This window comes from Pecten maximus, chromosome 16 (genome assembly GCF_902652985.1).
Source record: "Pecten maximus chromosome 16, xPecMax1.1, whole genome shotgun sequence".
NCBI lineage: Eukaryota > Metazoa > Mollusca > Bivalvia > Pectinida > Pectinidae > Pecten > Pecten maximus.
In genome coordinates this window covers 15665687-15693305 of record NC_047030.1, presented here as the reverse complement: position 1 = coordinate 15693305, position 27619 = coordinate 15665687, and the positions used below count along the sequence as shown (strand labels likewise).

Sequence of the window (27619 nt, the reverse complement as noted above, 5' to 3'; positions counted from 1 at the left end):
CTTGTCACAGAAATGCATCTTTATTGTTTTAAGTCAGCCTCATGTAAACAGTCATCTTGCCCTTCCATTTCAATCATATCCAATTTAATTTTGAAGCTCACTTGGAAAACAAAATGGCCAGCAAGCCATCTTTGAATCAAACTGTTGAAGATTGTCATCGCGATTTCTTTTTTATAAGTACTGGAGGATATTTCTTGGAACTTGCTGGTACTTTTTTTCAACTCAATCCTACCAGTGAACCTTGAGAAATCTGAAATGTGAAAAGTTTATAAGCACGGCAGACGATGGACGAAGCACAATGACTTTTGGTCATTCTGACACCGAGTCAGATGACCTAACAAGACAGTTCAATAAAAAAAACTCAAATACTGGTGTTGGTATGAACATTTTAATGTCTCTCAAAATAAGCTTTTCCTGTTTTAAAGTGGCTATAGTAACACCTTGGAGTCGAGTATTGTCTGTAAACCTTGTCAAGTAAAAAAAAACTCACATTCATTCAAAATGTACAATTGCTGGGAAAAAAGTGTTGCTATCATACATAAATGTAATCAAACTCAAGGATTTCTAAGTGTTGTATTAACTATATAAAGAGATTCACCGATAAATGATGGCAAAACATTGCAACACCACAAAGTTATGTCACTGCTACAAAATCTTGATGGATAATGTAATATCACAGGGTGGAGAAACATTACTATAACTTGTCATAAAAATAGTAGGACATATGTACTACCCCCAGACAGCTACAGTAAATGTTTCTGGTCCCCGTGAGGAATATGGCACCAATATTGATAAACCAGGTAAACATCTACAAATACTCTAGTGTCTCAAGACTTCTATATACATCATGTGTCAGGTTTTGTGATCAGGAGAACTGAGGATTATTGTCATAGAATTACAAGGTCATAGAATTATTACAAGGAAGAAGATCTAGTTTAATAGAAATAATGTCAGAGGCACAAAATTCAGTTAAGTAATCTATATAGTATTGGGAATAATCAATAAACTATCTGAATTGTTTTCTTCAATATGTGAACAATATTGGAACAAAATAATTCTGACTATGACTGCAAAATTTTGTATCATTCATACACAAGCTGACACGTACAGCAATCCGACATGATCAGCTAACCACACAACACACAGACAATGGCAGTTTCTCGAGAAGTTTCACCTCTGATCAACATTAACTCATTACTCAGACACCAACATTTAATGCAAGCAAATCAAACAAGACTTCAAAAACATTCCAATTCATCAACAAAGCACCTGCTATCAGATTGGCCATGTGGTGTTGTGCCAGTAGGTATATTTACCAGATTTAGTCATAGACCTGTCAAAACCCCTATTTTTCTTTTTCCTTTTTTATGGGGTGGTGAAAAATGAAACATATATTGACTGTCCTGCAACTCGGACATCTAAATGTTTTAATGAAGTCTTGCATGAGGCGCTCCCCTGTATAACATTCATAACTTACAAGCTTACACATCAATTGCAACAATAACTTCATTAAAATATCTAGCACTTTTTTCTGTACTGGTAGTACATAGTATAGTCATAAGACTAAAATGTAACATCAATTAAATACATAAATCTACAAACATCACCTTCAATAACATACATCACCATCAACATAATATTATGATAAGCACTATAACCTGCTGGTAGAGCCTAGATTAAGTTTAATCCAAGCTAACACATGGAAGGATACACACAGATACATTCACTTTCACACAAAGATATGACCATCAGCATTCACACACTTAGCAAAACAGAAGTTTAAAGAATGAAACATCTTAAACAAAACAAATACAGGTAATTAAAGATTAGCACTATAACCTGCTGGTAGAGCCAAGATTAAATTTGATCAAGGCTAAGATACGGAAGGATTCGGACCTTCAAACAAATAGATACACTCACACACAAAAATATACCCACCTTAGCACAAGACACAATTTTCAACATTCACTCAATAAGCAGAAAAGCAAAATTTTACTACATATACCTATAGTATGAAATGCAACAAGTTCATAAAAAATAATAATTAATAGAAAGCATAATACAGAATATAAACATCAATTAACACAACACCTTATATACAAATTCTACTCTTTTGGATGCATGTCAGAGAAACCAACATTACACATGACCAAAATGGCTGGGACGTAAGTCAGGGTTCTTTAATAAAAAAGAAAAAAAGATCATTTCTCATGATTTTGCCTTTTACCATAATTTTTATGAGTTGTCTCCCTTTACATAGAATATGTGCGGTAATTCTACATTGAATTTCATATTCAAATGTTCGAACTTTTATTCATTATACGCATGTTATGTCATCTTATTCTTGTTCACATCATATGTGCTGTTGATATGGCTATTAGGGATATATCTCACACTGGTGAAAGTGTGGGCACATTCCTCATTGTTAAAAGTGTGGGCACATTCCTCATTGTTAAAAGTGTGGGCACACTTCCTCATTGTTAAAAGTGTGGGCACACTTTTTCACTTTTGAAAGCATGGACAAACTTTATCACTTGCGAAAGTGGACAAGCTTGTCCATGGTAAGAGATTCTAGGAACGACAAGAGTGGGTAAGAAAAGTTTAGGCCACTCACATATAATGGGATCATAACAGAAAGGGTTTATTGTATTGTTTGTTGAAATTTACACCATTGTCAAAGTTCTAATAGTACCCTGCCTACTCCCGTATGTTATTCAACAAAAACACAGTTATTCCACACTTGTATAGATTAGCACTATAACTTGCTTGTAGAGCCAAGATTTAAATTGACCTTAGCAAACTCTCAAACACACACACTCCAACCCTAACATACACCTAAACTCATCAACAATCATTACATGTATTCACAGAATTATTTACAAATTGATATATCAAACATATGGACAGATTCAAATGTACAAGAAGAGTAATAAACAAATCCATACAATACCACAGCATAAAGCATATATATATATATATAATGATAATATTATTTACAAAGTTGGCGTGTTTGTGGGCCATGCTAGTACTTAACACATGGTTAAAATATCCAATATGTAAGTCAGGGTTCCTCTCAAATCTACATTAATAACAATATTTGTTAACAAACTAATACTCTACAACTGTAACTATGCAAACCTTTCACAGATCACAAAGTTGACCAAACAAACACAATCACACTTGCCATCCTTTCACAATTCTCACGAGGGAGAAACTGTATATTATTATGCCTACATGTAATTACAATTGATATTGTACAATAAACTTACATATTTCAGCGATACCTTATTTTAATGATTTTCACATTGAAAGCCTTCTGTTTAATTATGATTGTGCTAATTGCAGTTTATATCACTGCCTCAATCTAAACTCAGATGTGCGTCTAAATATATACATTTACAGTAGATCAAAATACTTTTCATAGTTTAAGCTGTTCTAAGCAACTCAAAATATGTATTCCCAATACAGTCAGCTATCAACATTTATCAAATGAGTAAAGAGATCTTGTATAAGTAAATCATTTGTGGAAATAATTTTCCGAATCAAAACAACAGTATTGTCACCCTGTTTTCATATAAATGGACTAATTTTATATTTGAGACGTCCAAATAAATCAAAGGTTGATATCAGGATTAAAGACAGACTTGACTCCAAGGTATCACCCTCGACATACTACAAGCTGTACTCAACACTACAGTACTGGTTAAACTGGATATTCATCCAGACTGTTACAGTTATGAATCAGGACTAGGTCGTCATTAGATCAAGACTTGCTAGATCTGATCAAGTTTAGTTTTTTAATCAGCAACAGCCATCCTTGTTGGTGAACAGTCCTGGCTTCTCCCTCAATGTACCACTTCAAATGTACCAATGGCATTACATAGGTTTGATGTAGCTCTCCCTTCACAATGTCATCCAAATTGTATAACCATCTTCTACTACAAGATCATATGTAGTGTTTTATATGTTTCAATGAGCAGTAAACAATGTCATTGTAAATTACCCATGTCACTACAGGAACAAGCTCATCACTGGAAAACTTCAGCTCCAACACAAGATGACGACAGAATATCAACTACCTCTGACTTAGTATGTGTTATAGGTCAGTTACTTCAGAGCGATGATCGAGTGAAAAGGGAGCAAACTATTCTACATCTATATAGTTGTCAAAAACAGATGGTTGGTGTGATAAAAAATTTGTCAACAACACCTATTTCTTTGTAATTCTCAGATAATAATCTAGTTATGCTAAATACACTACATCAATTTGAACAGTGACAGGGAAAACAAGCTTATATTGGAACTTGGGGGGAATGCAATTATTACCAAATATAATAAAAATGTTTACCAAGGAACTATACCATATTTCCTCTGTTGATAAACATTCATTCACTCTAAACAACATCTCTAACAAAACATACATCAAATAAATATGCCAGTATCAGTTGTAAATATCCAGAATAATTTAGTATGGATAACGGAAATTTTCACCAGCAAATTTGGCATTTGCACCGAGTTCCTCCTCTATGCGAAGAATCTGGTTATATTTGGCCAATCTCTCTGACCTACAGGGAGCGCCCGTCTTGATCTGTAAAACAAGTAAACACTACTTCAGAGAATTAAAGTTATGATGATCAATTAAAACATCAATTATTGTGTCTAGGAAATATAGGACAAATCATGTGTTCTTTACATATAAAAGAGATTTTAATCCACTATATATTCAACTGACAAATTTAATTGGGAATTGTTCAACCTCATTATTAAATTTTATCTTTTTACTTTTGATTGTCATGAAAATATCAAATGTGTGAAACTCTGGGTGATTTCCTTAAAACAGTGATTAAACATGCAGTAGAAAATTGATGAATCCCCTACAACTAAGAGTGGTTTTCATTGCTTTTTTGTTATACTGGTGTATTTCATAATGTCTAAATGACAAAGGGTCCAATTGGCCTGTACAGCTCACCTGTTATTCAATTTTGATAACTCACTACTTTGAACATCAACCAGTCACTAATATTATGGGTTCCATTTTACATTTATAGCATGAATATTTAAGATTATTTCACTCTGACTTTCTTACTTATTTTAACAAGCTAAAATTTTGTCAATAAATTCCTTTGAACACGAAGAGCTATTCATCCCAGCAGACTGCTGACCAGACATCACTCTAAACCTTTTAGTTATTCATCTCAGCAGTATGCTGGACAAACATCCTAACTCTAAGTTTTTTGGTTATTCAAGAAAAAATCTATCTGAACAAAGCTTTTCATTCCAGCAGGCCAAATATCACATTTCCTGGTTACCGATATCTAAAATAAGATTTTGATATTTAATCGGCCTAACAGTCGGTTAAGGTCACTCATTATTAACAGACTTGATAGCCTTTGATCCCAACACACTACTTGTTAAATATCATGACTCAAGGCTAAAAGACAATGATTTATCTGTCCTGTACAGAGACTGACAACAAGGTCGGCTAAAAGACAACAATGTTAATCTGTCCTGTACAGAGACTGACAACAAGGTAAGCTAAGAGACAACAATGTTTTATCTGTCCTGTACAGAGACTGACAACAAGGTAAGCTAAGAGACAACAATGTTAATCTGTCCTGTACAGAGACTGACAACGATGTTAATCTGTCCTGTACAGAGACTGACAACAAAGTAAGCTTAGAGACAACAATGATATATATGTCCTGTACAGAGACTGACAACAAGGTAAGCTAAGAGACAACAATGTTTTATCTGTCCTGTACAGAGACTGACAACAAGGTAAGCTAAAAGACAACAATGTTTTATCTGTCCTGTTCAGAGACTGACATCAAGGTAAGCTCAGAAACAACAATGTTTTACCTGTCCTGTACAGAGACCAACGACAAGGTCGGCAATGAATGTATCTTCTGTTTCACCACTCCTATGGGAGACCATCACACCCCAATTCGCTTCCTTGGACATCCTCCATCTGAAGTCGTAAATCAAGATATATTATAACTTCTGAAGAAATGTACATGTAAAGCAAACCATGTTTCAAGAGTAATTTAATTAATTTGTATTCCAAGGTAAAATTATCGTCATTAAATTTTTTGATAATTTCTCAGACTTGACAACTGTTGAATAGACAAAGTAATGCCTTTGAACTACATATGTGAAGCTTGTCTTTCTTCAGAAATAATTGTTTATTAAAACTTTGATTCGGACTGATATTGATAATTTATAATTTATATCTAAATCTAGGGTCCAGAATTGGAAGCCTCCCTTAATAGGGTTGACAAGTATAAGTTCTGTACCAGTGAATTTAAGACAAATAGCCCAATTGGCCTGTTTTGCTCCTCTGCTTCTAATGCAACTTTGTAGTTTATCTAAGTCTTTATGCAGATGTTAACCTGATAACTATGTCCACTTAGTTGAAATATTAGAGTAAGCTAGGTACATTCATTTTAATTCCTTATGAAGCCCTTCATTCCAGCATAATACTTGTCCAATATCAGGTCTTCGTGTCTCTTAGTTATTGAGAAGATGTTGTTTAAAGAGCTTGACACATTTGACCCCTTTGACCTTGAATGTAGGTCAAGGCCATTCATTTGAATAAAATTGGTAGCCCTTCACCCCAGCATGCTCCTGACCCAATATCACGTCCTAAAGTGTCTTGGTTATTGAAAAGAAGTCGTTGAAAGATGTGAGCTTATTTGATTCCTGTGATTTGAATGTAGATCAAGGTCATTTATTTGAACAAACTTGGCAGCCCTTCACCCCAGAAATTTACAGACTCAATATCTGGTGTCTGGGCCTTTTGGTCATTGCGAAGAAGTTGTTTGAAGGAAAAAGTTGGATGCCTTAACAGACGTCGCACCACTGCATCATCTGGCAGGTCATCTAAACAAGGAGCCCATGGGCCTTAAGGCTCATCTGACTATTATGGCCCTTGTACTATTGTAGTGAACATACTCAGTAGCAAGTACAGTGGCACTGTTTGCCATGGCAGCAATCTTGGTTTTTGGACAGACCCGAAAATTAACAACACTTTGGATTGTGTGCCCAGCAATGCCATATATGGTTATGGGGTTGGGATGTCAACAATTTCATATATACAACCAAGAAACTAAGTCCTCAGGGGTGGGAAATACCCCTGGGCCTATTTTACAACAGGATTGTGTTCATCTCTTGATGCTCAGCAATACTATACATTGTTATAAATAGAAAATCTTATTCATCAGAAAATAGAAATTTTACCTAAAAAAATAATTCCTAAACTGCAATAAGATGATTGAAAAGTAATTACAAAGGAAAGATGAAATCTTATATGAAGTTCGCAACTTTTTTGAAAATCTTTATAGTAATGAATTACAAGTGAAATAGAAGAGATGTACCTTTACATGAACTATTAAAACTATTGATTGTAATGTTTGTAAACTTAATAGACAAGATGCTGTAAAGTTAGAAGGACCTATAACTCTAGAAGAAGCAGGGAGTTTGTTTAATGCTTCTGGAAATATTCATGTTTTGTTGTGAGATTTATCAATTCAGGGTACTTTGTTGGAAGCTTTATATGTGTTTTTCAAGATGGCAGCCATCTTGATTTTACATTGACCCAAAAAATAACAACACGTTGTCAGGACCATCTCAGGATCATTTCAGGCAAGTTAGAGCTCAGTCCCATCGGTAGAACTCAAGAAGCAAAAATGTGAAAAGTTTACTCACTGTGGTCGACGATGGATGAGACTCTGTGACTATAAAAACTATTCAATAAACTCAATTCACTGAAGTACCTTGTTACTATTTTGAGTTTCATGTTATTTATGAAAAAAAAAAATGAAAAAGGGAAAACCACCTTGATCAAAACTTACGCATCAATGGACTCCTTAACACTGCCGATCTGATTGACTTTGAGGAGAAGCGCGTTACAAGCTTTCTTTTCAATACCAGTTCCTACACGTTTCGGGTTGGTCACAAGCAAGTCATCTCTGCAAACAAAGAGTATATAGATAAGCTACCTCTAATATATATGTTTGATGTTATATCAAATACATGTCAAGTACACAAGGATATCAATTATATCAAAATTCTTTATTACAAAAATATTTTGATGAAGAGAGAAAATTTCAATTATGAAGTATTACATATCATTTAAAAGAGAAGCCTGAAATATCACCCTATCATCTTACTTGATCTTCCAACTTAAATATCACTGACACCCTAAAATCTTACTGCATTTCTCAGACTGAAATATCACCCATTAAACTTACCAGATCGTAATAAGGTCACAATCAATTTGCTTTATTTCACAATCATCTATATATTTCAGCCTGACAATATCGACCATCAGATTTCACACAGTAACACACAAGTCTTACATCACAATTTTAATATCTGTTTACCTATACATCACAGCCAGGCCACACACCGGAACACACCAACCTTGCATCACAATTTTAATATCTGTTTAGCTATACATCACAGCCAGGCCACACACCGGAACACACCAACCTTGCATCACAATTTTAATATCTGTTTACATAACAGCCAGGCCTCACACTGTAACACACCAACCTTACATCACAATTTTAATATCTGTTTACCTATACATCACAGCCAGGCCACACACCGGAACACACCAACCTTGCATCACAATTTTAATATCTGTTTACATAACAGCCAGGCCTCACACTGTAACACACAAGCCTTACCCCACAATCTGAATATCAGTTCCCGCTGTCATCTTTGCGTATGCGTCCCAATCATCTTGGTCAAACGGATCCTCAATAGACACAATTGGATACTCAGCTACAAACTCCTTGTACAGATTTGTCAGTTCATCAGAGCTGATCTGGAAACAAGTAAAATGTAATCAAACAAATCATCATAAGCAATATGCTTCCCTTCTTATAAGCAATGATAGTTCTGAAAAAGTATCGGTGAAAGTGTATAAAGTAATAGATTCAGTAGAGTGAGAATGTCGAAAATCTGTTTATAGCAACAAGTGTCTCAGTTTGTTTCCAGGTGGTTGAAATGTGCACACGTACAAGATATGATAGTTGTGCGTAAGGGTATGAAGTTTCAGAATAATTATTAATTTTCATTAATGAAGTCAGCAGAGCAAGGATGTCGAAAATCTATTGATAGTAACCATGGCTCCAAGTTTAATGCTAGGTAGTTGAAATGCAACTTGTACAAGACATGATGGCAGCAAGTAATTGTATGAAGTATCAAGACAACTGGATCATGGACGTAAGTTTGGTTACATATATATATTTACAAGTCTCTCCCTATAGGCCCTATATCCATATAAATATGACTTATTGCTAGGGGATAACAAAACAAATACAAGAGGAACAAAGGACCTGAATCGCTCATAACATAATTGAACAATGCCAAATTTACTGTTTTCATATTGATACTATGCTAATGACATTCAGAAAATTGTACACAATATTTCTAATATAAGTGTGACATTATGCAAATGATTTTCAGAAAATGGTATACAATATTTCTAATACAGGTGATACCTTGATGGATTGGTGAATCATAATGTATATTTTGCATTTATGCGTCTGTTAATGGTACTGGTATTGTGATTTAGCCATTTGATGTGTTTTTGATAATTCATGCATAACCCATATGAAACCCTATAAGCAATGACAATGGTATTGTCGATCTTGTGTAGTATAAGTCTTAACACTACAGCTACTTTAAGGTTAAAAGCTGTAAGAGTCATCGTAATATTTTAGACAACAGGCCCGATGGGCCTGTATCGCTCACCTGGTTCTACAGCAAATTTGCAGTTGATTGAGGTCATTTCTACAGATACTATGCTGATAACCAATTTATTCAATGCATATTATTGGCCTAATATCGGGTCTTGGTGACTCTTGGCTAACACAAGATTTAAAAAAATTTCACCCCTGTGACCTCGAATATAGATCAATGTCATTCATTTGAACACACTTGGTAGCCCTACACCCCAGCATGCTACAGACAGGCCCAACCTCAAGTGCCTGAGCCTCTTGGTGTTTGAGAAGAATTTGTTTGAAGATATTAGCCGATTCGACCCATGTGACCTTGAATGAAGGTCAGGGTCATTCATTTGAACAAACTTGGTAGCCCTTCATCCCAGCATGCTATAGGCCCAATATCAAGTCCCCGGGCCTCTTGGTTATTGAGAAGTCGTTTTAAGATTTGAGCCTATTTGACCCATGTGACTTTGAATGAAGGTCAAGGTAATTTATTTGAACAAACATGGTAGCCCTTCACCCCAGCATGCTACAGGTCTAATATCAAGTCCATGGGCCTCTTGGTTATTGAGAAGAAGTTGTTTGAAGATTATAGCCTATTTGACCCATGTGACCTTGAATGAAGGTTAAGGTAATTTATTTGAACAAACATGGTAGCCCTTCAGCCCAGCATGCTACAGGTCCAATATCAAGTCCCTGGGCCTCTTGGTAATTGAGAAGAAGTCCTTTGAAGATTATAGCCTATTTGACCCATGTGACCTTGAATGAAGGTCAACGTCATTAATTTGAACAAACTTTGTAGCCCTTCACGCAAGCATGCTACAGACCCAATATCGAGTCCCTGGGCCTCTTGGTTATTGAGAAGAAGTCCTTTGAAGATTATAGCCTATTTGACCCATGTGACCTTGAATGAAGGTCAAGGTCATTTATTTCAACAAACTTGGTAGCCCTTCACCCCAGCATGCTACAGGCCAAATATTAAGTCCCTGGGCCTCTTCGGTATTGAGAAGAAGTCGTTTGAAGATTATAGTCTATTTGACCCATGTGACCTTGAATGAAGGTCAAGGTCATTTATTTGAACAAACTTGGTAGCCCTTCACCCCAACATGCTTCAGGCCCAATATCAAGTCCCTGGGCCTCTTGGTTATTGAGAAGAAGTCGTTTGAGGATTATAGTCTATTTGATCCATGTGACCTTGAATAAAGTTCAAGTTCATTTATTTGAACAAATTTGGTAGCCCTTCACCCAAGCATGCTACAGGCCCAATATCAAGTCCCTGGGCCTCTTGGTTATTGAGGGGAAGTTGTTTGAAGATTATAGCCTATTTGACCCCTGTGACCTTGAATGAAGGTCGGGGTCATTCATTTGAACAAACTTGGTAGCCCTTAACCCCAGCATGCTACAGGCCCAATATCAAGTTCCTGGGCCACTTGGTTATTGAGAAGAAGTTGTTTAAATGAACAAGAGGCCTATGGGCCTTAACGGTCACCTGAGATTTGAAATATTTCAGTTAATTTAATCGACCCTTTTTGAGCCCACCCATCAGCCCCTAGGGGTCAGCCAGGGCCAACAGGTGTATAACATTAAGCTGTCATCCAATGCTGATAATGTTGAAAGTTAGAATGAATTCCGATAGAAATCCCTATATAAACTATAGTAAAATCTACCCCCTCTACAGGGGCAAACTTGCGACCCCAGGGTCATGAAGTTCGTTACATTAGTAAAGCACCATAAGACCCTTCCACCTATGAAAGTATTTGATTCTACCTTATTTGGGTCTTGAGAAGAAGATCTTTGAAATTTCAGTCTATTTGACCCTTTTTAGCCCCACCCATCAGCCCCTGGGGGTCAGTCAGGGCCAACATGTGCATACCATCAAACTGCCATCCAAAGCTGATAATGTTAACCAAATTAGAATGAATTCCAATAGAAATCAAACAAATAATAGTCAAAAATGAGATTTTCCTATATAAACTATAGTAAAGTTTACCCCCTCCCCAGGGGCAAATGTGAGACCCCAGGGTCAGGAAATTCACAATTTTGGTAAAGCACCTTAAGACCCTTCCATCTATGAAGAGTATTTGATTCCACCATATCTGAGAGTAGAGAAGAAGATTTTTGAAGTTTTAGTTAATTTGACCCTTTTTAGCCCCGCCCATCAGCCCCTGGGGGCCAGTCAGGGCCAACATGTGCATACCATCAATCTGTTATCCCATACTGATAATGTTAACCAAGTTAGAATGAATTCCAATAGAAATCCAACAAATAATAGTCAAAAATGTGATTTCCCTATATAAACTATAATAAAGTTTACCCCCTCCCCAGGGGCAAACCTGAGACCCCAGGGTCATGAAATTCACAATTTTGGTAAAGCACCTTAAGACCCTTCCATCTATGAAGAGTGTTTGATTCCACCATATCTGAGAGTAGAGAAGAAGATTTTTGAAGTTTTAGTTAATTTGACCTTTTTTAGCCCCGCCACTCAGGCCCCTGAGGGTTGGGGACCATATAATTCACAATTTTGGTTGACCTTTAGCCATAAAAGCTTTCTGCCAAATTTCGTTGAATTTGGTTAAGTGGTTTTGGAGAAGAAGTTGAAAATGTAAATTGTTTACGGATGCACGACGGATGACGCACGACAAAAGGGGATTAGAATAGGTCACTTGAGACTTTGTCTCAGGTGACCTAAAAAGTTGACGCCAGATGGCCGGCCGGCCGACGGACGCCGCATCATGGCATAAGCTCACTTGCCCTTCGGGCATGGTGAGCTAAAAATGAATCAGGTTTTTAACATATTTCACCCTAGTGATTTTTGATATGATAGCACTTTATCTCAGCAATCCACTTTTCAAATATCATTACCCCAAGTCTGTTGAACTTCAGAATCAGATTCCCAAATGAATTTTGAAATATTTGACCCCTGTAAGCCAGTCTCTGTTTGATGTATTAGCCCAATATGAATCCCTCCCGGTTAGCCAGTCTTGGTTTGATGTATTAGCCCAATATGAATCCCTCCCGATTAGCCAGTCTTGATTTGATGTATTAGCCCAATATGAATCCCTCCCGATTAGCCAGTCTAGGTTTGATGTATTAGCCCAATATGAATCCCTCCCGATTAGCCAGTCTCGGTTTGATGTATTAGCCCAATATGAATCCCTCCCGATTAGCCAGTCTAGGTTTGATGTATTAGCCCAATATGAATCCCTCCCGGTTAGCCAGTCTCGGTTTGATGTATTAGCCCAATATGAATCCCTCCCGATTAGCCAGTCTCGGTTTGATGTATTAGCCCAATATGAATCCCTCCCGATTAGCCAGTCTCGGTTTGATGTATTAGCCCAATATGAATCCCTCCCGATTAGCCAGTCTCGGTTTGATGTATTACCCCAATTAGATGAATCCCTCCCGATTAGCCAATCATGGTTTGATGTATTAGCCCATTATGAATCCCTCCCAATTAGCCAGTCTCGGTTTGATGTATTAGCCCAATATGAATCCCTCCCGATTAGCCAGTCTTGATTTGATGTATTAGCCCATTATGAATCCCCAACCCCCCTCTCTATTAGCCAGTCTTGGTTTGATGTACTACTTTCTTGTTGATAGGTAAACTAACCTTTAGTTTGGGATCCCCTTCCTTGGACTTAAAGTCAAGGTCGTATTTACCGTCCTTGAAAAACTCCGAGGCAGCCACATCCATACCAATCTTGACCTTGCCAGTATAGCCAGCCTTTTCTATAGCTTCCATCAGCAGATTCAGTCCTGACATATAATGAAGATTTTATTTTACCTGATCCAACAAGAATCATCTAAATAAAAACCTTTATTTCGCAATAATTGCAAATTAAGTAAGATCAATTGTTTACTGGCTATGCTGAAAGTGCACAAGGGGTCTTACTGTAGGAGGAAACTTGAGTACTTGTGGAAAACCCATGTGGTCGAGCAGAAGACCTTTTCATGTCCAATAGGAGAATTAAACCCTATGTGTAACCCAACCATTCATTGCACCACCCAGACAGCTAAACAGCCTACAAAGTCTTTTCCATACATCATCTTCAAATTATGCACTGAAATTGTTTAGTCACAATCATTACAAACCATCCTTGTTTTGCAGAATGTTGGGAGCAAAACCACCTTCATCTCCTACATTGCAGGCTGAAAATAAAATTTGAAATACTTAATTTGGAGAAATATATCAAATGGCAATATATGTGCTTTTTGTTTGTTTTATATATAGTTATCAAAAATAGATTGAACAATTAATCTATAACTAATTTTTATTTGATGCATATTAAAAATTTCTTTAGAAACCTACAATGTTTCTGTGTCATACAAGCTGGATCAAAATTATAAGGGAAATTCCAGTAAAATATCTACCCAACAGGACTCCACGCTTTTCGTTTGGAGTGATTTAATTAAAAGAGTATTATATAATCAGTCAGATTTACTACTCTAACCACCACGCACAGAAATTCCCTTTTCCCTGGAGTCCTTCCTAATTAGTAAACATTTATTATTCAGATTAATATTGACATTAATGCACTTTCATTGTGTACTGACCATCCTGTCCATACTTGGCCTTGATAACAGACTTAAGGTGATGGTAGGTCTCGGATCCCATCTTCATTGCTTCCCTGAAGGAACTGGCCCCTATAATAGAGCAGGAAAACAACTCTTTTAAAATGACAGAGGTGATTATGCAGTTCAATATTTTGATAATGTATATCTAGTCCCCCCCCATGAGATCCTTACCTGTGCGGAGGATCATAAACTACTCCATGGTTTGTTTGCTTCCATGAGATCCTTACCTGTGGAGAGGATCATAAACTCCTGTATGTCCAGTGTGTTCTCCCCATGAGATCCTTACCTGTGGGGATGATCATAAACTCCTGTATGTCCAGTGTGTTCTCCCCATGAGATCCTTACCTGTGGGGAGGATCATAAACTCCTGTATGTCCAGTGTGTTCCCCCCATGAGATCCTTACCTGTGGGGAGGATCATAAACTCCTGTATGTCCATGGCCAGTGTGTTCCCCCCATGAGATCCTTACCTGTGGGGAGGATCATAAACTCCTCCATGTCCAGTTTGTTCCTATCATGAGATCCTTACCTGTGGGGAGGATCATAAACTCCTGTATGTCCATGGCCAGTGTGTTCCCCCCCATGAGATCCTTACCTGTGGGGAGGATCATAAACTCCTCCATGTCCAGTGTGTTCCTATCATGAGATCCTTACCTGTGCTGATGATCATAAACTCCTGTATGTCCATGGCCAGTGTGTTCCCCCCATGAGATCCTTACATGAGGGGAGGATCATAAACTCCTCCATGTCCAGTTTGTTCCCCCCAATGAGATCCTTACCTGTGGGGAGGATCATAAACTCCTCCATGTCCAGTGTGTTCCCCCCATGAGATCCTTACCTGTGGGGAGGATCATAAACTCCTGTATGTCCAGTGTGTTCCCCCCATGAGATCCTTACCTGTGGGGAGGATCATAAACTCCTGTATGTCCAGTTTGTTCCTATCATGAGATCCTTACCTGTGGGGAGGATCATAAACTCCTGCATGGCCAGTTTGTTTCCAGCGTGAGACCCTCCATTGATAACATTAAGGGCAGGGACTGGAAGGATCACTTCTTTGTTTCCTGCCAGATCAGCAATGTGTCGGTATAGAGGAACTCCCTGTCATAAGAGATTTTTAAAAATGAAATTTTGATTACTTTGATGCAGGTCCATGCAAAGTTATTAGCTGTCTGCTGGGAGGTGATCAGAATAGACGCAGTAGTATTTTCAGTTAATTTTTCTTTGTCTTACATTTTTAATAATGATACTCTGTGAAGAAATCAAACTATTTTTTTTTATTTTTAATTTTTTTTTGTGTTTTAAGTAGTAGTGACTTGGACCTCGGACCAATACTTCAACATCTGTTAATGACAAGACAAGTGCAAAGATGTGTGAATTTCTGTGATGTAAACCAAGTCACTAGTGTAGAATGAATGATGAATGATGGCAAAATTTTATAGATATTACTGTAACCTCGACATTAGACCAATGATATATTTTTTTAAATGTTGTTAAAAAATCTTTCAAAAAAGCAAAATTAAATGGAATATTTACAACAGCCTTAATTTCAATCAAATATTATAAATGAATACACATGATAGAGACATTACCTTTTTAGCTGCTCCAGCTCGGCACACAGCCAAAGATACTCCCAGGATAGCATTAGCTCCAAGCTTTTCTGTTTTAACAATGAAACAATTTACAGTTAGTTCTCATAATATACAACAATAACATTTTATTTTATTTCATTTCAAACATTAGTTGGTTACTTGGAAAAAACTAACCTGCAAAATATTGTATTTTCACGAGCCCAGGGCATTTGAAAAATAACAGGAATAATGAGATAATTAGAATACGGTAACACTATATATCCTCATTTTATGTGTTCCTATCACAAGGTTTTTTTTTTTAATGTGATTTATGACAATATTTAATGTGGTACCAATGTTTGCAGTTGTTTTTGCAATGAAACAAATTCACTGGAATTCAGTATGTCACATCAAATTAAACCCACCATAATATAGGTCAATTCATACAAGATCATCGACATTTTCTTTGCAATATTAATATATTTGGTCATAGCTAACCACCTTTATTCCAACAAAAAGAAACAAACATGAAAACCATGCAATTTTTTTTCAATTTTCCATCTTCCATAGATCTACAGTGGAACTTCGATAACTCGAACTCGACGGGACCACGAGAAAACTTTGAGTTATAAATCTGAGTGTTCGAATTAAGCAAGTTGTCATTTTGGTGCAAAGTTTGGTCAATATTTATCAACATTATATAATCATTATAACTCCGTTCTGTCGCTCATGTAAATGTATATGTAATATTTTGTTCTGTCACTCGTAGTTTGGTGTAGTTTTGCCGATATACAGTCTCGATTAAGTTTCTTTCGCCTAGTCAGTTCAATAACGATCTGATGTTCATGTCATGTTTGCAAAAGGAATAACGATAAAATGGAATTCAACCGAATAACAATTTATTAATGTTATATCAAATCAACGTTTAAATTTAACAGATTATATGTAAAACGTAACAGAACCATTAGCTTATATTGGACATATAAAATACTGTTTGATAGTCTAACTTACGTTTTACCGACAACCACACCATTTCCATGTGTATCAGCACAGGAAGTTGGTACTGCGCGCATGTGCGTATAAAATGTTACTGTTACTGAGTTGGCGTGTTATCCGATTTAATAGACAGCGCTGACCGTTACAGTCATACTCTGAACACCTCCGCAGTAATTACACTATTGTTTCAGCAGTTTAAAGATTTAATAGGCACCGGTGACCGTTTCATTTCTAACTGTAAAAACATCAGCTGAGTAGATCTACCGGTGTGTCAGAGATTAGTTCTGCTATTAATTGATCATTCCAAGTAGGATTTTTATTGTTGGGACCAAAATTTCACTTCATATTATCCAAGTTTTTCGAACTTTTTTTTTTACTAGGATAAAGAGAGAATTCAGCCGGGACTGACGAAGTACGACAGTTCTGAACATGACATAACCCCGACATAACATTATTGTTTAAGGTAATATTTTACCGGTTTTTTTTTTGACATTCTTACCATCTAAATTACCCTATTTGTTGATAAATGTCTAAAACTTAAAGAAATATGTGATGACTTTCGTTAAAATCGGAGCATTTCTATTTTTTGTCATCAAATTATCGTAGTAGAATAACCGAAAAATATGACCTTTCCAACCCAATTAAACGATTTTTTTAAACATGATTCAAGAGAAAATGGTTTTGGTTTTTGAATTTTTACCCTAATAAATGAAGTACCCTATTAAGCGTTACCCGATTAACTGGAATGCACTGTATTTACCCAATTCTGTGATAGGACAACAAATATTATCAAAATGTATTCAGTAAAGATGAAATAATTGAGAAACCCATACCAAAAACACTTCATCAAATAATCAGTAAAATAATCACAATCAAACTTGCGTTTCTTTTTTCTGCTAGTAAGTATGGGACAGAATAAGTATTACTTACTCTTTGAGTCTGTACCATCCAAAGCAATTAAGAAGTCATCAACCTTGAATTGGTCAGCAACATCAGGATTTTCCTGTAAATACAAGTCTTGGCTGTAAATTCAATACTTTAGATGATCTCTACATCAATAACTCATACCATTATCTACCGGTGCTGTAATGTAACCAGAGAGTTGTTGTATTTCTTGATCTCGATGGAAGGATTTATTTGAATTTTTGTGGAATTGCCAAATATATGTTTGCCCCTATTTTGCCCTGACTGTGCAATTTTTTAACTTCTGAAAATGTATCGTTAAATGCTTTGAGCTTCAGAACAGAATAAACAATGCATGACTTAAATGAAAAGTAATTAAGTAAAGAAAGTTTTTCGAAAAAATAATCCCAGATTTGATTTTTACCCCATTAACTTTATTTTTCATTTTTCTAAAAAACTTGGAAGAGATGAAATAGATGTCACAGGTTTGTGAGACAAGGGATCAATTAAGACATCAATTTACTTTGTAATATAGGGACAACCACAGCAGTCTGGCACACCTAGGAACCATAATGATATCATGTAATGTATTTTCTGTTATCTAATTATTTTTTATAAGTAACTGCGGCAGACACTGACCTCGATCAGGGCTGGAGCAATAATAGAGTTGACATTATCCACTGCCTTAGATACTCCTGAAAAGAACAAAGTTCAAGATATTATAACTGGACTATAAATACTGTCTTCACCCTTATGTTAATGTTGTTATTTCCTGACCAGACAATCAGTACCCTACACACCAGGCACTAATACTTACCAGTTTTAGAATATTTAGAGTAAACTGTCAGCTCATCATTGTAAATAAATGATAATGATATAGACTTCTTACAATACACATATGCTGCTGTAAATGCTTTTACCTGTTTTACTGGTTCCTTTAGCAAAAGTGTGTAATTTTCATAAAATTAAGAAAAACAGATCAATTTTTCAATTCTGAAGTTCATATTACTTTCCAGTTTAAGCAGTCAGTGTTTTAAATTTTGCATGCTAAAAACTCTTCAGCTGGAAGCCAAATGCTAATTAAAGTGAACAATCTATTTTTCTTTTAATTATGTTAAGTGAATTATTTGAATTTATATTGTTTGAAGTTATAGTCTTGTCTTAAATTGTTAAAAAGTGTTGGTTCATTGTAGTCTATGTGATTTCAGACACTAGTTTTATCAATTCATAGATTAGCTAAATTATCAAAATAGAATAAACAATAAGCTGTCTGTCAATTCTAAATAAGATAAAGGAAAATCATAGATTTTTGATAAAAATAATATCAACAAAGTTATTTCCAATGATGGTATATATCTATTACGCATCTAATAAGATCAAATTGGCCAAAGAAATTAAACGCAGCCAGATTGAATTGATAAATACCCAAGGCCACCCTTGAAAATGTTTGTTTGACATTACCTACTGACCAGCCAAAACCTTGCCTACTCATGATCAACTATTTACGAAATCCCAGAGGAATCTTGGTGTCCACCATTGAATGATTTTTATAGATCCTATGAAAGATTAATAGAATCTTTCACCCCTTTTGGGGTGAGATAGGGGGATCTCAACCAAAGGGGGAGATTGTTAAATTCCCAAACACGAGACTTGCCGAGTGTTTAGGAACTTAACAATCTCCCCTCTGAGGTTGAGATCCCCCTATCTCATCCCAAAAAGGGGTGAATGATTATTTTTTTCTTACCCTGTTTTCCAATCGTAGTGTGAACCAAGTCCAAACGTATATAAACAACAACACATGGACAACGAACGATTGTTGTGATAAGTCTGCAGCAGACGCTTTACACCTTACGATGTTGATTTCATACAAAATTTAGTTTCAGTAAGCTTGTCAAAAAGATCACTCAGTTAACTCTGATAACTAATACAGTTAATATTAATCAGTTGCCAAACACTCGGCAAGCCTCGTGTTTGGCAGCTTAATTATCTTACCCCGAGGGTTGAGATTCGTGTATCTCACTTCCATGGGGGTGAATGATCATTTTACTCTTACCCTCTTATTATGTATCTAATAGACATTACATCAATGCAAGGAAATGTTGATGCGACGTCATTTTACTGTTGCCGTGACGTCATGGTATTGTTGACGTCACGAAATACAATTGTTGAGAACGTAAAAGAGCATGTGTAGCTTGTCTTTTCCCTAGGGCGATATAAGAAAATTTCACCCCGGTAAAACTGTGGATATTCCTGTCCAGGGTAAGAGAATAATAGAATCTTTAACCCCCTTAGGGGCGAGACAGGGAAATCTCAATCCGAGGTGAAGATTCTTATGTTGCCAAACACGATGCTTGCCGAGTATCTTACCCCGAGGGTTGAGATTCGTGTATATCACTTCCTTGGGGGTGAATGATCATTTTTCTCTTAACCTCTTATTATGTATCTAATATTGACATTACATCAATGCAAGGAAATGTTGCCATGACGTCATGGTATTGTTGACGTGACAAAATACAATTTTTGAGAACGTGAAAAGAGCACATGTAGCTTGTCCTTTCCCCTAGGATGATATAAGAAAATCTGAGATAAGAAAATCTCACCCCGGTAAAACTGCGGATATCCCTGTCCAGGTTAAGAAAATGATATTTTCTCTACTTTTCCCCATTTGATAACAACTTGAATATAAATATAAACATATGAAGTCCAAGAAAGAGCTAAGAACTATCAGAGAAATATTGATAACAAATTTCAAATATCAAAATCAATTTTGTGTGCAACTTGGGACCAAGAGGAACCTACATAAGATATTGAGAGATGTACTTCCCAATAAATAGTGATAACAAGCTTCAATGATCAAAATCAAAGATGGCCACCTGAAGGCCATTTTGTTTTCTGGATCAGACACAAAATTAAATGGACACAACTAGGAAACAAGGGTGACCTACATAAGAAATTTAAAAAGAGTGGTAGCAAAGATTGTTTTTGTTTATGGACGGATCATGATGAATCACTGACGAAGAGAAATTTGAATAGCCAGCTTTATAATGATGGAGGGCTAATCAAGAAATATACGTACCAACCAACAGTTCTATTAGGAATCGGCAAGACTAACACCAAACAATTTATCAAGGCTGGCCTAATGTCTATAATGTACCTTTCCCATGGTATTCCTTAGCTTTGTCCCTCAACTCCAGAGCCTCATAGATTCCTGTGGAGGCACCACTGGGTACAGCTGCCCTGAACACCTGACCTACAATGGTAGATTAAACAAAAGAAACTGAATTCCTCAACATATATATACCTGGTATTATCCTTCTGTGAATGGTATACAATGTAATGTTTTCTTTTTTACCAGAAAACCTACACAAGTGATAGTTTAATGTTTCTAGTCTCATTAAAAGCCTCTTGCATCAACTAAGTTTGGTAATGTTCTTGAAAACAAATTATGTAAATGTCCTTAATTTTTAACATCCAAATTGTAAATTAGTTCCATGATGAATTGGTGTACCGAAGTTATTTTCTATAGAATTGATCATAATCATAATTAAGTGCAATTTTGTTTCAAATGCGAAAAGCTATTGTAAACATTGATAATCTGTAGGTTTTCTTTACTGAGAATGACTAATTGTGTTACTGTTACGCCTATATAGATACCACTTGATAAATACTGGTCCTTTGCCTTATTAGGAAGTCCACCTACTGTTTTCCAAGGTGACATCCACCTCCACTGTGGGGTTTCCACGGCTGTCAAAAATCTGCCGGGCAAAGACTTTGGTGATATTGAACATGATGGCTCTGAAATAAAAATGAAATAATTTGACATATCTTTTATTTAAAATGTTACTACCTACATCAGAAACGATATATGGTGAAATATGAAGTTTAAATAATAAATATGAATTACTACTTTTCCAGGAATTGCTGAGCTAGTGTTCGATGATTTAATTTGTATACTGTATACGTAGCTTGCGTGAATAGAGCACATTTTTTCCCAAAAATTAAAAAGTGAACATGGATGTTTTAGTAACTCGCACATTGTTGCGAGTGGATAACATTTTTACTCGGAAAATTACAAACTTACTCGCAATTTTGAAATTATGTGTTAACATTAAATATAACAGATGTTTTATGATAATTGTTTTGTTTTGTTTAATGTCCTATTAACAGCCAGGGTCATTTAAGGGCGTGCCAGGTTTGGAGGTGGAGGAAAGCCGGAGTACCCGCGGCCCCTTGTGTTTTATGATAAATAATCTTTACTTTTCAGAACCACAAAAAAAAGAACAGTTGCTTCAAATAAAGTTCTTATTTGAGACAAAATACAATTAATCTTTTTGTTTTGTTTAACTCACTGTTCATATCAGCCAGGGCATACTTCCTTCAAATATCATCAACTTCAAGATCAATGAATATTGAAGCCGATCTTTTCATTTGATGTTCCGGCAGCGGCTGACTTAAAAAATTTGGTTATATATATGTCAGCCATGCTAGCAGACGTCTGCTTTGTTTCTTGGAAACTCTTGTTTCTTTTCCATTACAATATATTCATGTATATCGTAGTCTTTGAGACGCTTGAAACTAATGATTGCTGTGTACAAGCGTCACCAAGATAATGCATTGTCTGTGTGTCGGTTTTCGTTTCAAGTTTTTGTCGATGTTTTGCTATGTGTGTCTGTTTTACCAGGATTTATATGCACTCGCAGAAAAATGCAAGTACCACAATTTTCTGCTCGCAAAATGAAAAATCAGCTCGCAGTTAGCGAGTGTGCGAGCGTTAAATTTGAACGCTGATATGCGTATCGGGCACAGAATGACTTGGGCACGAGTCGTGCGTCCTCTCTTTCCCACCTTTGTTGTAGTGGCTGTGTGTTGAGTTAAGCGAGTCACATTGTGGGTCGGGAAGATGGAGTGTTTAATATAATGTAGCCAGAACTACTCTACTAGACTAGTAGAGTAGTCCTGGCTACATTATATTAGCATGTTAACTAGTACAATGTATATCATGTCTCCGTAGCCATGGTGTGATAGATTGTGGCAATCATTGTTTATCGTCTTTATTGCCTTGTTGTCATTTTATAAATATTATTTAAAAGTTTAATTTGTCATCGTTTTCAATTCACGAGTGCTTTGAATATCCAAATCCTCAGGTCTTAGGGACAGAATTGAGATGCAAACAATTAATCCACTACATCTCATAACCAAAAAACATAGAGATTATAGAGGCTTTAATATTCTTATTGTCATGCACTATTATTTTTCCTTTAAAAGAAGGCTTCAATCTCGAAACACCCTTTTAACATGAAACATATATATAGCAACATTTTAGGAAATAGGAAGCTGTCAACAGAGCATCGCTTATTTTCTAAAAATGTTACATTAAACTTATTTATCATTTTCTAATATTGCTCTAGAAATCTATATAGCTAGCCTCTAATTATCTACAACGAAAAAAATTCTCTGGACTAGTAGCTCACATTATAGTTAATTTTCTCGGTGAAACAGTCACACTTTGTGTCGTGTTTTCATGCGAGTGATCCACTGATCACACCTTAGCCGAGTGCATATGACCGACAGACAAGGTCGGGCATTGTGGAGGTTCTCCTCAAGGTCACAGACCATCAACATATATCTACGAGGTGACTGACAGCTGCACAAACACTCATTTTTCGACATATAAATAAGCTTAAATAGTTATTGCATCGGTCTTAAACATATTGCTTTTAAATTCATAAACAAAAACATACATTCACACACCAAAATACCTTGTTATGTTCCTAAGCCGGTGCACAGACGTCTTGCTAAAGATGGAGGAAGACCGACGACCAAATTTGGAAAGACACTCGAATGGTCTCGGACGTTTTCGCATCATAAACGAATACAATGAAATCATCCAAAACATTCCGAATGTAAATAGCCTCTAAACTGAAATTTATCATTCATAATCAATAGTTTGGGTATCAATTCCATTTCTTTTCAAACAAATTGAATATTTTTTTATTTAGAAATTAGAAGAAAAATCTAAATCGCATAGCTTATTCTTCTCATTACATTGCCGAACGTTCCTCTTATTAAGAGCGCCCCCTACTACATTGAAAATAAACTAAAATGGAAGTAGGCGTCGAAAGATGAACTTAATCAGAGTTTAGCGATGTCGATATCCTGGAAATGAAGACACAACTGGAGTCACATATTACATTTAACTGAATATTTAGACTTTAAGGATGAGACCTACAATTGACTTTAGAGAATGTCTCAAGGATTCGCCGAAATTCAGGTTAGATGCTGTGTTGCTGCAGGTGCCCGATCAGCATCGGTTGCTACTACCCAGCAATCAAAATGTTAAAATCTTTCGATGGTAGTCTTTGGTCTCGTAACTAACTAATAATGTTGATTCTCGTTTTCTACATTAACGATACGATATTCGTTTCCTACAAAGATGAGGTGGTGAAGTAGCGTTGATAGTTTGCTGTTTTGGTAGGATAACCAGCTGGTAATTCCGGGGGATCCACTACACACATATCACAGGACACAACGTGGTTTTTAGCTTCAGTGTGGTGTTATATATTAATCATTGTACAGCTCATGGCTACGTCATGATTCTACTTTATTATAATACAGCTAAATATTTTAATGATTATTGCCCAGGGAATGTGTCATATGGTGATCCTGACCGCCTAATATTCTGTATGGCAGCAATAGTATGAAGGCCATCAGTCCTAAGGCCCAATAGTATGAAGGCCATCTGTCCTAAGGCCCAATAGTATGAAGGCCTGATAGTCCAAAAGCCTAATAGTCTGAAAATAGGTAATAGTGTAATGTGGATAATGTTTTAAATTCGAGTGGTGTGATGTGACCAAAATGAGTTATCGTATCTGTATGACGATAATATCAGACAGAACAGTAACGACAGGAATATAGACATCTGTATTGCTCTGAGGTCTAACCTACAACTGAGAGCTTAAACATGGGCATTGTAAAGGTACGAGGCCTTCTGGAGGATAACTACCCGGAATCCTCAGAACCCTACATAAAATACAATGTTGTTTCACAACAATGGATATATACATGTATGAATGGATATATGGTTTCCCATTGAGTAGATAGGGCAGTTCATATATTTACATTAGGGTGATTTCGAATAAAAACATAAAGGACTGAGTCATTTTAAAATTTTTAACCTTTGATAGCTATATATGAAAAAATGCAAAATTAATGGAACAGCCAATGTACCATGGCATTGTTCCTTTTCTTTTAAACAACTTTCGTGTCTCCCGGGCCTTAACACTGACTCTCTTTCTGTTTGTATTTGAACATTCAACCCCGCGAGGAAGGCTTTGGGTTCTGTCCCGTGGCCGAGACATACCAGAGTCTATAAAACTGGTACATATTTTTTTAACTACTCCTGCATAACGTTTCGCATTATTGGACAGGGATGGCTGGTTCACCTGTTATAAATTTATATAAGATGACCAAGTGGGATGTCCTGCATGCCTTCGGCAGTACGCTTCAGTAAGGTAGCACTATAAAGTGGGCATCAATTCCACATCATTACAAGGAGACACGCATACACATAACAGAAAGCCTACTTCAGGTTTTGTATATATGGTACTGTCAAGATTGGAAACAGTAGTGAACACATATATATCACGCACAGTCAGAAACTGACATTGTTCCAGAAGTTATTGCCAGCTATATTTCAGGTTTGATTTGATACACTTTTGACACTGGTATATTCCACCAACATCTTCAGTTGGTGCATTTAACAGAGTGCAGGAGTTTTCATGATCATATAGCACTAACAACTCTTCAGAAAAACACAGCATAGACATAATTGGTCTTTGTTAAGTAGCTGTGTCAAGATTTTCTACTTATAAGATGAATATTATTGAAATATTATGAATAGAATAAGAAGTCAAGACATTTCAAATTACATATACTGTGACTATAAGTATCATTGGTTAAAATCATCTTGCATGGACTCTCACACATCTATGATCAGATTATAAACAAAGCATAGTTAAATCAAATTCTATGTTTGTACACAATTGTCCTACCTCATGAGTGTACCGGGTACTTAGATTATAGTGAAAAGTCAAAAGAGACGTGTTGATTTGTTAGCACTCTCATACCTCGTCAGTGGTAATTAGAAGTTAGGTCTATGACCTTTCTGTTAAATGAACTTATAAATCCAATAAACTTAAGTTCTTTGGTTAATTGTGTTGTTGTGATTAATCCATTGAATTAATCATTAGTGGTTTTACCTCTGACTCTAACTTATCAATCATAGTTTTCTATAATCGATCATGGTACACTTGAAAGGATGCTGCGGTCTTGTTTAATTAGTAAAGATTCAGGATGTTGTAAATAAGTCTAAATAAATGAGGTTTCTAAATCAAATACCATTACGTAACTTTCCTATGTAATTTCACAAGTTGTAAAAGCTTTCTGATATTTGGTCAGTACAAAATGTGAAAGTATTTTAAAAGAACTGAAGAAATGATATTATGCATGTTCATAACATGTATGATTGGTAAACTTGATATCATGGTCCTCACATAAAACTATGTATACAGTGCTAGTGGATTAAAGATGTGAATTCAATATAGAAATGAATGTAATCTCGACCAAAATGTCCGCCAACATGAGGAAGACAATATTAACCTATTGTCACACATATTTCATCATCAGGTGGCACAATTTGTACACGTTTAAGTTCTATTCTCTCATGTCCTCAATAAAAAACTGATATGTGGTACAGTTATCAATCTACAGTTTATTTTAATGAGTCCCTTTTCAGCTGAATTGCTAAATTAATGAGTCCCACATACAATATTAAATTGAACTGTTTCCAGAAATTCTGTGAGTCCCAACAAAATTCTGAGTACAGGACTGAGGACTCCCTATGTAGATTTATCACTGGTGGTCTATCCCATTGATTACTTTGACCTATGATATATTATACAGTAGTTAGCCCAAGTGTGGTCTTACATACACATGCTGTTTTACTATCGGTATATATATGTATAGATCTAATTATATATAATATATATACATGTTAATGTATTTTTCCCTATTATTTGTAATGATTTGGTTTTATTCATTATAATGCATGCATAAACGTCTAGTGATAATTATAAGATCACCCAAAAATGTTTTGTTATAAATCACTGTGGAAATTAGCTAAACTTGTATCGCTTGGCCTTCTGTAATGAAATGAAACATTTCATAATATTTTGATTTATTATGATAAAAATGCTCAGAATATTTGTACTTTTGTGATTTTTTGGACTTATTTATTTTATTAATATTAAAACACAACTTTTGAGAAAAGTTTTTGGAATGATTCCTACTCATATACATCTCTCAGTCTTGGCAAAACATTGTCATTATTTTTTCTGTGAAAGCATTTTATAAATGTGAGATTGTGGTTACCAGGTATTATTGCCTAAAACTATTATATTATAAACATATATATGTATAATATTTTAGTCCAAATTACCATATATTAAAAAACATGTATATATGAATTATATAATTTCCTACCAGTCAGGGAATGTCAAAATGTAAAATAAAAAAAAGGTGTCCTTATTTCAAGTGCCAGCTGCTTTATATGGTTTTTAAAGGCTAAAAAAGCTGAAGGTTACCACACAAATATATAATGTCAAGTTTTGTGAATTTGTGTTATCATATTTTTCTAATACTGTTACATAACAAACAAATTTTTGTTATACTTCTAAAATAGATTACCATGAATTTTTATTTATGATATAGTAACGCCACTCATGTACTATGAATTCCTTATGATAAATTTGCAGGTTTCCATGTGTATACATATATATGCAGCTTA

At 35.7% G+C, this 27619-nt stretch overlaps 2 protein-coding genes across 6 annotated transcripts in view; one reads left to right on the top strand and one right to left on the bottom strand.

Annotated features, from left to right (window-relative positions):
* Positions 1 to 372: 372 nt before the first annotated feature.
* LOC117344628 (enolase-like) lies at positions 373 to 23626 on the bottom strand. 3 transcript variants are annotated; one of them, XM_033907452.1, is made up of 14 exons: positions 23535 to 23626; positions 21476 to 21570; positions 20930 to 21025; positions 18415 to 18470; positions 17803 to 17875; positions 15898 to 15965; positions 15265 to 15406; positions 14289 to 14378; positions 13827 to 13883; positions 13345 to 13490; positions 8691 to 8830; positions 7851 to 7967; positions 5860 to 5968; positions 373 to 4588 (listed from the first exon to the last, which is right to left on the bottom strand). In XM_033907452.1, the coding sequence occupies exons 2-14, from the start codon at positions 21561 to 21563 to the stop codon at positions 4466 to 4468; spliced, it is 1305 nt and encodes a 434-aa protein (XP_033763343.1). In that variant the 5' UTR covers positions 21564 to 21570; positions 23535 to 23626; the 3' UTR covers positions 373 to 4465. The 3 variants fall into 3 exon arrangements, with proteins under 3 accessions (XP_033763343.1, XP_033763344.1, XP_033763345.1); XM_033907453.1 differs by having other exon boundaries at positions 23527 to 23577; XM_033907454.1 differs by having other exon boundaries at positions 23517 to 23537.
* Positions 23627 to 23878: 252 nt separating this feature from the next.
* The window catches only part of LOC117344624 (arf-GAP with coiled-coil, ANK repeat and PH domain-containing protein 2-like), a 91863-nt gene continuing 88122 nt past the window's right edge, over positions 23879 to 27619 (top strand). For all 3 annotated transcript variants that reach the window (XM_033907447.1, XM_033907448.1, XM_033907446.1), the window contains exon 1: positions 23879 to 24046. In XM_033907447.1, the coding sequence (XP_033763338.1) occupies positions 23994 to 24046 (53 nt within the window). In that variant the 5' untranslated portion in view covers positions 23879 to 23993. The remainder of the gene's footprint in view (positions 24047 to 27619) is intronic.